General features: G+C 42.3%; 1 protein-coding gene across 1 annotated transcript in view; it reads right to left on the reverse strand.

Moving 5' to 3' along the window:
- Positions 1-12,056, reverse strand: part of FOCAD (focadhesin) — a 231,132-nt gene that overhangs the window by 184,187 nt on the left and 34,889 nt on the right. Inside the window, exon 7 of the mRNA XM_075931485.2 lies at positions 3,188-3,289. Within this exon, the coding sequence (XP_075787600.2) occupies positions 3,188-3,289 (102 nt within the window). The remainder of the gene's footprint in view (positions 1-3,187; positions 3,290-12,056) is intronic.

A 12,056-nucleotide genomic window follows, 5' to 3' on the forward strand; every position in this document is an offset into this window, starting at 1 on the left:
ATCCTCAAACTAGTACTGGCTCCCCTACCAATTCTAACAAACAAACAAAAACTAAGGGTATGGCTACATTGTGGGGGGCTTTTCAGAAGAGGTATGCAAATAGCGCTCGCTATTTTTTTCTCCGGAAGAGTCTTTTCCACCAATGTCAGAAAAAAACCCCTCTTTCGAAAACCCCTGTAAACCTCATTTTACGAGTAAGAAGGGGGCTTTCGAAAGAGGGAAGTTATCTGACATTTGGCCTGGTGTAGACGGGACCAAAAGGCAAAAAAGCCTCTTCTGGGGGGAAAAAAAAACAAAAGAAGGTATGCAAATGAGAGCACTATTTGCATACCTCTTCCAAAAAAACTCCCCACAGTGTAGCCAAACCGTAAGTGAGACAGTGGCAGAACCTGATTTTCATGGTTCTAACGCTGAGAAGAGAACACATGTATGTATTGCTTTACCTGTTTACCTGAATGTTCTTTATGATCCTTGAAATGTTTTCCATAGATGAGGCCTAGATATAATTAGAATTCTTTGACAGTAAAAAGACTTCATTACTTTCCATATAGGCTAACGGTACAAATACAAGTTTAAAATTCATGAAACTAAATGTATCCTAGGGTATGTCTACACCTTCACCCTAGTTCGAACTAGGGATGCAAATGTAGGCATTCGAAATAGTAAATAAAGCCAGGATTTAAATATCCCGCGCTTCATTAGCATAATCTCAGCCACGCGCTGTTTCAGAACCAGTTGATTAGCAAGTGAAAGTGTGCTCTGGGCCGCGTTAGTGCAAATCAAACACCTTGGTTCGAACTAACGTTACTCATTTTTTGAGGTGTAACGTTAGTTCGAACCACGGGGTTTGACTCACACCAGCATGGCCCGGAGCGCACTTTCACTTTCGAATCAGTTGGGTTCCGAAACAGCATGCAGCTGAAATTATGGTAATGAAGCGTGGGATATTTAAATCCCGGCTTCCTTTACTATTTCAAATGCCTACATTTGCATCCCTAGTTCGAACTAGGGTACAAGTGTAGACATACCCTTATAGAAAAGAAGTTCTGGTTCCCTGGTCTCAATTTTGCTTAATTGGATTTTGCTGAGCATCTGAAATCAACTGAGACTTTTCATCATCTGAACATCCAAAGGAACTTCCAAAAGCACTGATAACCAGAGTCCTCCATGGATACAAATTTCTATCTACAGCTACAATTGTGGTTAGAAATCGGTATCTGCTGAACTACAGGGATCTCCATGGAACTACAGCAGTGAAAGGAGCAGAATGTGGGGCTTTCAATCCCAGGAACCACAGCTCCTAACCCAGGAGCAGCAGCTCCGCATTCTGCTCCTTTCACTACTGTGGTTCCCAAGAAAGTCCTGCTGTTCAGTGGATATGTATTTCTATCTTACTTCATGACCCCAGGAAAGGGGACCAAAGCCAAACCCTGAGCCATGATATCCTGGGAAGGAAAGCTGAAGCCAAAACCTAAAGCCTTAAGCCCCAGATAAGGGGATCTATACCCTGAGGTCTACTGCACAGAGTTGAAGCCCTAAGGCTTTGGCTTTGGGCCCTAGCAAATCTAACACCAGCCCTGCCAAGCCAACCCCATTAAAATGGGGTCCAGACCCACAGTGAAAATTACTGGATATTATTCCAATATCCTGTCTCTAACAGCAACAATAATACCAGATGCCTCAAAGGAAAACCGACCTACTCATATGCATTGGTATTGGCAGTTGTCTTGAGGGTTTATAATTCCAAATTCTACCTAAGTATCAAAGGCAGTGTTTTCCAAATGGTGTTCCATGGTACCCTGGGATTCCGGGAAGTGAAAATAAGGGTTCCATGAGAAAATTCTATTACAGTAACATTTTATGATTTAAAAAATAATTATTAATATTTAAGCATTTATGAATTGTATTGAAAACTATTTTTATTTGTGTTTGCACTGCGTGCACAGTCAGTGGTGCGATCGCCTGTTATTTATCCGCGTAAATATGTGCAATTAAACTAAATGTCGATCTCATGACCTTGTTAGGCATTTGTTTATTATTATCCTTACTTATTTGTGGTCAGCTCCATATATAAGACTGTTATTAGGGGTTCCACAAAATTCTTTCAAGTTTAAAAGGGTTCCGTGGCCAAATAAAATTGGGCAACACTGATCTAAGGGAAAGGATTTTCTCATTAGTCATAGGAAGAGCTACTCTTTCTAAATCTTTCGGAGCTCTTGGACTCAAGGATGGTGTTAGACAGGAAGTTCTAAGATTCATTGTGTTGAGGAAAAAATGAGTAATTCCTATTATCTCATTTAAATCTTAATGAATTTAATGTTCTCCTGTGCTCTTTGTATCTACGTCATTCACTATTTTATTTAATGGATGTCCCTGCTCATCTCCTTTCTAAACTAAGCAATCAAAACCTTCCTGAGCAAATCTAGTATCCATTCAAAAATCAACTAACCAATTAACAGAGGAATATAACTTTTGGTGGGTTTAGTGAACTATTAGTTTTTTCATTAATCTCCTCGCTAAGGTAGATCTCCTGTCTGGGATAAACCATTCGTTACATTCTTCCAAATTTATCCTTAATATTTGGTTTCTATTATTATTTAGTATACCACAGAATTGAATGAAGTTTTTAATTATATGAGTTTTTAGTCAACAACGACCTTTTTCAGAAATTACATTTCATGTGAAAAGTTAGTAACTTTTTCAAATTGAAGACATCATGCAAAACACTGAAATTATAAAAAAAATTCAGGTACTATTTCTGAAGCATTATAAATATTACAATAACCAAGTTAAAAATTAAGCAATTTTAGATATTTCAAAATTTTCCAACCCCTGGAAACAAACTTTAAAAATATAATTCTTGGGTAAAACAATATTCATTTTTCAACCAGGTTTAGCTGACAGTATATGTTATTCAAAGAAGTCTAAGGGAATGTCTATATAGCAAAGAAAAACCTGTGGTTAGATCAAGTCAGCTAACTTAGGCTATTTCTTGGCTGTGCAGACGTCAGGGCTCCGGCTAGAACCACAGGTTTTCTGTTTGTGTCTCAACATACCCCAAGAAATTTTATTGTTCTTTTCTAAAAATACACAATCATATATTTTATCCTATCACTTCAGGAAGCACTTCTTTGTGGAACTGATACACATTCCACACGTATAAACAACTGAATGATATTTAATTTACCTCTCTGGACATTGCTGGAAAAATACTGTTATTTGCTGCAGAAGAACCGGCCAGCAATCAGGTCTGTTTTCAAGTACACTGATTAGTGGATGAGGAGGATACCTGAAAAGCAGAGAAATCATACTTTGGATCTGTAATTCAGGAGGCAAACATGTAAAGTAACTATCTTCAGAACAATAACTAGAGACATAAAAAGTTGAACTCCAGCCTCTATCAACTTCCTTCACTAGTTTCATCAAAATACTATACATCAAACCACAGGCTGGACCTCCCTCCTCCAACACCCTCAGGACCTGACCAATCCCAAATAAGGGGATTTGCAGGACCAGGGGAGGTTCCTCCCAACATGGTCTGTGCTGAACTCCTTCCCCTAGCTAGGGCTCCAGCCTGGCACTGCTGCTGCTGCCCAGCCATGACTCTCCTGACTGGAGCTCCTTAGCTGCCGTGGAAACTAGGGCCCGACCCTGAGTTCCACAGCCAGGGTGCCGCCGCCACTGCCAACCCCTACTACCTCCCGTCCGCAGGAGGCAAAACTCCTCCATGAGGTCGCCTCATCTTAAAAAACGATATATGGGCATTGGAAAAGGTTCAGAGAAGAGCAACAAAAATGATTAGGGGTTTGCAACAGGTGCCATATGAAGAGATATTAAAAGGACTGGGACTTTTCAGCTTAGAAAAGAGAAGACTAAGGGGGAGTTATGATAGAGATTTATAAAATCATCAGGTTTGGAGAAAGTGAATAAGGAAAAGTTATTTCCTTTTTCCAATAAGAAACTAGGGCTACCAAATGAAATTAATAGATAGCAGGTTTAAAACCAACAATATCATAGAATCATAGAATACTAGGACTGGGAGGAACCTCAAGAGGTCATCGAGTCCAGCCCCCTGCCCTCATGGCAGGGCCAAGTACTGTCTAGACCATCCCTGATAGACATTTATCTAACCTACTCTTAAATATCTCCAGAGATGGAGATTGCACAACCTCCCTGGGTAATTTACTCCAGTGTTTAACCACCCTGACAGTTAGGAATTTTTTCCTAATGTCCAACTTAAACCTCCCTTGCTACAGTTTAAGCCCATTGCTTTTTGTTCTAGCCTCAGAAGCAAGGAAGAACAATTTTTCTCCCTCCTCCTTATGACACCCTTTTAGATACCTAAAAACCGCTATCATGTCCCCTCTCAATCTTCTCTTTTCCAAACTAACTAAACAAGCACAATTCTTTTAGTCTTACTTCATAGGTCATTTTCTCTAGACCTTTAATCATTCTTGTTGCTCTTCTCTGGACCTTCTCCAATTTCTCCACATCTTTCTTAAAATGTGGTGCCCAGAACTGGACACAATACTCCAGCTGAGGCCTAATCAGCGCAGAGTAGAGTGGAAGAATGACTTCACGTGTCGTGCTCACAACACACCTGTTAATGCATCCTAGAACAAAGTTTCCTCAGATCCCGTCCCCTCTTACCCCTTCTCTACTTACGCTACATTGATGACATCTTTATGATCTGGACCCACGGCCAAGAAACACTGGAGACATTCCACAGAGATTTTAGCAACCTACACCCCACCATCAATCTCAGCCTGGACCATTCTACACGAGAGATCCATTTCCTGGATACTACAGTACATATCACCAATGGTAAATAAGATACCTCTCTCTACAGAAAACCCACCAACTCATACACTTACCTACATGCCTCCAGCTCCCATACAGAACACGTCATACGATCCATCGTCTACAGCCAAACCCTTCGATACAACCGCATCTGCTCTAATCCCACTGACAGAGACCAGAAACTTCAGGATCTCTACCAAGCATTTATAAACCTCAACTACCCACCCGGAGAAATAAAAAAACAAATTGAAAGAGCCAGACAAATACACAGAAACCATCTACTTCAAGACAGACCCAGAAAACCAACAATAGACCACCACTTGTCATCACCTACAGCCCCCAACTTAAACCCGTCCAACACATTATCAATAAACTACAACCTATACTGGAACAGGATACTAAACTCCAAGAGGCTCTGGGAGACAGACCCATAGTCTCCTATAGACAACCACCTAACCTCAAGATGATTCTTACCAACAACCACAGGGCATACCACACTAATACCAACCCTGGAACTTTCCCTTCAACAAACCCCGTTGCCAGTTTTGTCCACATATTCACTCTGCTGATACCATTATTGGACCTAACCAATTGAGTTATAAGATCAAGAACACATATTCCTTGCTCATCCAGAAATATAATTTATGCTATCATGTGCCAACAGTGTCTGTCTGCTATGTACATTGGACAAACGTCTCAGACACTTCACCAAAGAATCAATGCACACAAAACAGATATTAGACAGGATCACAAAGGAAAAAAAAGTTACTTGCCATTTCAACCAGAAAGGACATTGTCTCAAGGACTTAACTACCTGCATCCTGCTTCAAAGACATTTTAACACCAGACTTGAAAGGGAATCCTCTGAACTGTCATTCATCCTTAAATTTGACATTTTACACCTAGGTCTTAACAAGGATGCTAATTATCTTACCCACTACAAAGATAGCTTCCCCAATTATCACCTCTAATATCATTAGCTCACAGACATTTACCTCCCTCCTTCATCTCCCTTCTGTTCTGAAGTATGATTTGTCCTTTTCATATGTGTTCATTTTTTTTATAGTAGCCTTTGGTATATAAGGTCATGCCAACTTTCTTCCACTATTTCATCTGAGGAAGTGGGTCTAGCCCACGAAAGCTCATCACCTAATAAACCATCTTGTTAGTCTTTAAAGTGCTACATAGTCCTTTTTTTTGTTTCCTAGAATTATGTTTGCTTTTTTGGCAACAGCATCACACTGTTGAATCATATTTAGCTTGTGGTCCACTATAACCCGTAGATCCCTTCCTGCCGTACTCCTAGACATTCACTTTCCATTCTGTATGTGTGAAACTGACTGTTCCTTCCTGAGTGGAGTACTTTAGATTTGTCCTTATTAAACTTCATCCTGTTTACCTCAAACCATTTCTCCAATTTGTCCAGATCATTTTGAATTATGACCCTATCCTCCAAAGCAGTTGCAACCCTTCCCAGCTTGGTATCATCTGCAAACTTAATGAGCATACTCTCAATGCTGATATTTAAATCATTGATGAAGATATTGAACAAAACCTGTCCCAAAACAGACCCCTGCTGAACCCCACTTGTTATACCTTTCCAGCAGGATTGTGAACCGTTAATAACTACTCTCTGAGAATGGTTGTCCCGCCAGTTATGCACCCACCTTATAGTAGCCCCATCTAAACTGTATTTGCCTAGTTTATTGATAAGAATATCATGCGAGACCATATCAAACGCCTTACTAAAGTCTAGGTATACCATGTCCACCACTTCTCCCTTATCCACAAGACTTGTTATCCTATCAAAGAAAGCTATCAGATTGGTTACATTAAACAATAAAGAAACAAAATAAATGTAACTGCAATCCATCAGGTTCTTCAATTTCCTTCCAAGAACTCTTCACAGTGAAATGTTTCTAAGCAAGGCCATAAGTTGGTCCTCGTCACCAGAAAATATCATAAGCTCTAAAGTTTATTTAACTTGTGCCATTACTTCAAAAAGATGCCAAAAAAGAGGACAACTATGTTTCACATTTTGGTACTCCATCAATCCTCCAGTGATTTTTAGCATTGAATATCTTTGCATAGCTGACAGCTAAACCCCTTCAGGGGTTATTCAGTATCATCTCTCATTTCTTTAAGAAATTAAGCCTTGTGACAGCTTCAAATTAATCTCAAGTGCAACACAATAATTACAAGCTGGAAATATAATATAGCACTTGATAAAATTGTGCAGCTGAAAACATAACCTGGCAAGTATTTCAGTTTTTTAAAAAAAAGTTCATTCCTACTGTACAGAAGGGATTTAGACCAAAAACCAGAATCTCAACACCTTGAACTCCTGTGTGTTCAAAATTCAGATCCAATTTTCCTGTTTGATTCTGCCTCTCCAAGAAATTAACTAGCAAGAACAAAAGCCTGCTGCAAGATGCTAGCTGAGTCTGCAAGGCTTGATTTGTCATCACGCCTATTTTCGAGTTCTTAATTAAAGAGTCGTCATACCTATTTTCGAGTTCTTAATTAAACAGCTTTAAAACTACTTTTAAATACCACACTTCTGTCAGCAGCTCTAATTCTTTGGAAGTCCTCCCGCCTGAAGAGAGGTAGGCTCTACATTCTTGTAGAAGCTATAACCATCACTTCTCACACTAATTTACATTAATATAATTTTAGCCCAAGAGGCTTCAGGGCTGGACAACGTCACTATAGCTGGCTAAGGACAAAGAAACTGGGAACTGAGTGTTCTCCATCTGCATGCAATAATCCCAATTACCACTAAGCTGCAAATCAATTTTCTAAGGTCAGCCACATCTATCCCTTATAGCTCTCTCCTGATTTAAACTCCTGTCAACATCTTACTTTCTTTACAAAAGGAGTTTGCACATATCACAGGATTTAACAAACCCAAGATCCCTGTCTGAGAAATCAGATATAGTGGTGGCCACTAGAAAAACATTTAGAGTAGGTCTACACTGCAACACTATTTCAAAGTAACTAGCGCTATTCTGAAATAACTTAGTGCATGTCTACACAGCAGATAGTTATTTCTTAATAGGCTGCGTCTAGACTGGCCAGTTTTTCCAGAAAATCAGCCGCTTTTCTGGAAAAACTTGCCAGCTGTCTACACTGGCCGCTTGAATTTCTGCAAGAACACTGACTTCCTACTGTCTGAAATCAGTGCTTCTTGCGGAAATGCTATGCTGCTCCCGTTCGGGCAAAAGTCTTTTCGTGCAAAATTTGCTCAGATTTGTTTTGCGCAAAAAAGCCCCGATCGCGAAAATGCCGATCGGGGCTTTTTTGCGCAAAAGCATGGCTAGATTGGCATAGACGCTTTTCCACAAAAAGTGCTTTGTACATTGGACAAACATCACAAACATCTCAGACACTTCGCCAAAGGATTAATGCCCACAAAACAGATATCAGACAAGATCACAAAGAAAAAACAGTTTCTTGCCATTTTAACCAGAAAGGACACTCTCTCAATGACTTAACCACCTGCATTCTGCTACAAAGACCTTTTACATCTGCACTTGAAAGGGAATCCTCTGAACTGTCATTCATGTTAAAATTCGACACTTTCCAAAAAGGACTGAACAAACATTTGAACTATCTCACCCATTACCAAGATAGTTTCCCCAATTATCACCTCTAATACCATTAACTCACAAACATCCCACTCTCCCCACCTCTAATATCATCAATTCACAGACACTTACCTTCCTTCCTTCCCCCCTCCCCACCCCGCATCCCCTCCTGTTCTGCAATGTGATTTGTCCTTTTCATATGTGTTCATTTTTTTAATTGTATCCTTTGGTATATATGGTTGTGACTACTTTCTTCCACTATTTGATCTGAGGAAGTGGGTCTGGCCCACAAAAGCTCATCATCTAATAAACCATCTTGTTAGTCTTTAAAGTGCTACATTGTCCTGCATTTTGCTTGTGCTAATCTAGACGCTCTTTTCTGCAAATGCTTTTAACGGAAAACTTTTCCATTAAAAGCATTTGCGGAAAATCATGCCCGTCTAGACGTAGCCATAGTGTCAAAATACTGTCAAGCTGGAGGACTTCTTACTCTGACTCCTGCAACCCTCATTGTATGAGGAATAAGGGAAGTCAGAGGAAGAGTGCTCTATTTCGAAATAAGTGCTGTGTAGATGCTCCCTATTTCGAAATAAGATTCTCAATTGACATAGCTCAATTAGCGTAGCTTATTTTGAGTTAAGCTCTGCTGTGTAGACGCACGCTTAGTTAGTGTTACTACACAGCTAAATGAAATCTTAAAGCATTTCCCTACACTAACACTACAGTATTTCAAGTACCTAAAAGGTTATTACAAGGAGTAGAAAGAAAAATGTTTCTCCTTAACCTCTGATAGGACAAAAAGCAATAGGCTTAAATCGCAGCAAGTGAAGTTTAGGCTGGACACCTCAGTTCTCTCTAAGATTTCCATACATGAGCCGAGCGAGTTTTGTCTTGTGCGCTTGTTTGGATGTGTGCCACTGCGGAACCCAAGTTATAAAAAAATATCTTCCAAATATTTTTTAAATGTTATGGAAGAAAAAAATACTCAAACAAGGGATAATTAACAAGGTGCATGACTTTAAATGTTTATTTAATACAAAGTCAAATAAGAAAATTAATACTGAAAATTTTTCAGTAGCCAACATCCTCTGTTTATAGCCCTCCCCCAATCCCTAACCCACCTGAGCTTCCTCTTCAATTAAATCTGGCTATCTTTTCAGGAAACTATATTAATTGGCCTTTTTGAGCGTGTGTGGGATACACTGCATTGTACACCTAGACAACAATGTATTGAATATTTCTACCCATTCACATTGTGTCTCAGGGCTATATTTTATTTTGTATCAGAGGTTAAGTCAATCCAGTACACTTTTAGACAGCTCTTTTTATTACAGATCAATAGCCAACAAACTTACAAAAAGTAGTTACATGGAATGCTTTTTCTGCACACAAGACATCAATCAGAGCTAAAACTCTCCAATGACTCAAATATAGATTTCCCTTAATTGTCTGATTTGATCCACTCATAAGCATTCTTCAAAGCTCGAATGTCTATTATTAAAAATAATGTATAAGAAAGGTGACAAGTAATATTCTTTACTTTATTCCCCTCCTAGTGAGTCCAGCCCAAACATATTGTCTGTGCCCTAGGGGAGGGACTGGCCCAGGGGAGGGAAGGTGCTGGCTGTGGGGTTCACCTGACTGACAGGTGGTGTCTGTTGGCCAGCTGGGAGCAAGAGTCACAGCTATGCCTCTGGGGCAGAGCTGCCCATCCAGTGTGTGTAGGGCCAACACTGGTCTGCTCTTAGTAACAAACCAGCACCACACAGCCCCAAAGCAACAGAGATTCTCTGGCTCCTGTCCCTTCCTTACTCTTCCTTCATACCTGGTACCTGCCTCTATCCTTCCCCTCCCCTTCCCTCCTGCCCATTCTCATCCTTTCTGCTCTCCTGGGTCTCTGACTCCGTCCCCCACTTGGCCTCCCTGGTACATGTCCCCACCCTACATCCACTCTGCCCTCTGACTCCTTGCCCTCCTGAAACCTGCTCCCTCCCCAACACCCTCTGCACCCTGGAGCCCTCCCACCATTTCATCCCCCTTCTGCTGCCTAGCACCCACCTCTACCTCACCCCATCTACAACCCTGGTGTGTGCTGCTGCTCCTCACCATTCTCTGCTATCCTGGCTCCTGCTCTTATCACTCCCCTCAGCCCTCCTGGGACTTGCCCTCCCACCTCCTCTCTGACCCTTACACCTGCACTTCTCTTCCCCCTGTGCCAAGCCCTCCTCTAGCCCCACTCTGATAATATGCAGCTATCCCTCCCCATCCTCTCTCCTAACAGAGCGAAGCGGACAGGGGACTGCAGACAGGGGAGTTGAAGAGGGAGTTGGGCAGAGGGAGTGACTAATGGTGATGAAGACCCGTAGCGCTTGTGCCAGTACTTCTCCTGTCTCCTCCACCTGTGCCTGTATCCAGACAGAGAACCTGAGCATGGATGCCTCTACCCAGGTCCTGGTGTGGTCTTGCTGTATTTGTGGCTTGCAATTCCCACTGAGTGATCTCCAGGCTGGGGGAGACAACCGTTGTGAAAGGTGCCTGCTGGTAGAATCTCTCAGGCAGCAGGTGGGAGAGCTACAGGAGGAGGTGGCCAGGCTGAGGAGCATTCGAAGCCATGAGGAATTCCTGGACAGTATTCCTGTGGAGTCCACGGAGGTCACTGTCCTAGGATGTGGGACTGTTGACCAGCCACTTATGGAGGAGGCAGTGGTGCAGGGTGAGCACTGGCAGCTGGTTACTTCCGGCAGCAGGCAGTGTTCCACCCCTGCTCCTAACCCTCCCACTGTGTTGTTACATAACCGTTACTCTTTACTTTCAGCAGGAGACAAGGAGTCACCCCCCACAGTGGAGGAGACCAGGCCTTGCACCACCAAGGTTGAGCAGTCTCCTGCCACCACTGCGAGGAGGAAACGTAGAGTAGTGGTGGTTGGAGACTCTCTTCTGAGGGGAACGGAGGCACCCATCTGTCGCCCTGACAGCTCATCTCGAGAGGTATGCTGTCTGCCAGGGGCCCGTATCCGAGATGTTACGGAGGCATTGTCGAGGATTATCCGGCCCTCTGACTACTACCCCATGCTACTCATCCACGTGGGCACAAATGATACTGCCAGGTGTGACACTGAGCGGATCAAGTGTGACTACAGGGCTTTGGGAGTACGGGTGAGGGAGTTTGGAGCGCAGGTGGTATTCTCTTCTATCCTTCCTGTCAAAGGTAGGGGCCCGGGCAGAGAGAGGTGCATCCTGGAGGTGAATGCCTGGCTGCGACGATGGTGTCGCCAGGAGGGATTCGGCTTCCTTGATCACGGGGTGCTCTTCCAGGAAGGACTGCTTGGCGGAGATGGAGTTCACCTTTCCAGGAGTGGGAAGGCCTTGTTTGGACACAGACTGGCTAACCTTGTGAGGAGGGCTTTAAACTAGGTTTGTCGGGGGCAGGTGAGCAAAGCCCACAGGTAAGTGCTGAATGTGCGGGACTGGGAGATGGGTTGGAAATGGGGGGGACTACGGCCTATAATGGCAAGGAGAAAGGAGGGTCAGGGCACAACAGGGAGGCAAGATCAAATCAGTATCTTAGATGCCTATATACAAATGCGAGAAGTATGGGTAATAAGCAGGAAGAACTGGAATTGCTAACCAATAAATACAACTATGATATCATTGGTATTACAGAAACCT

Source organism: Pelodiscus sinensis, chromosome 6, assembly GCF_052426305.1.
Source record: "Pelodiscus sinensis isolate ZL-2025 chromosome 6, ASM5242630v1, whole genome shotgun sequence".
Classification (NCBI taxonomy): Eukaryota; Metazoa; Chordata; order Testudines; family Trionychidae; genus Pelodiscus; species Pelodiscus sinensis.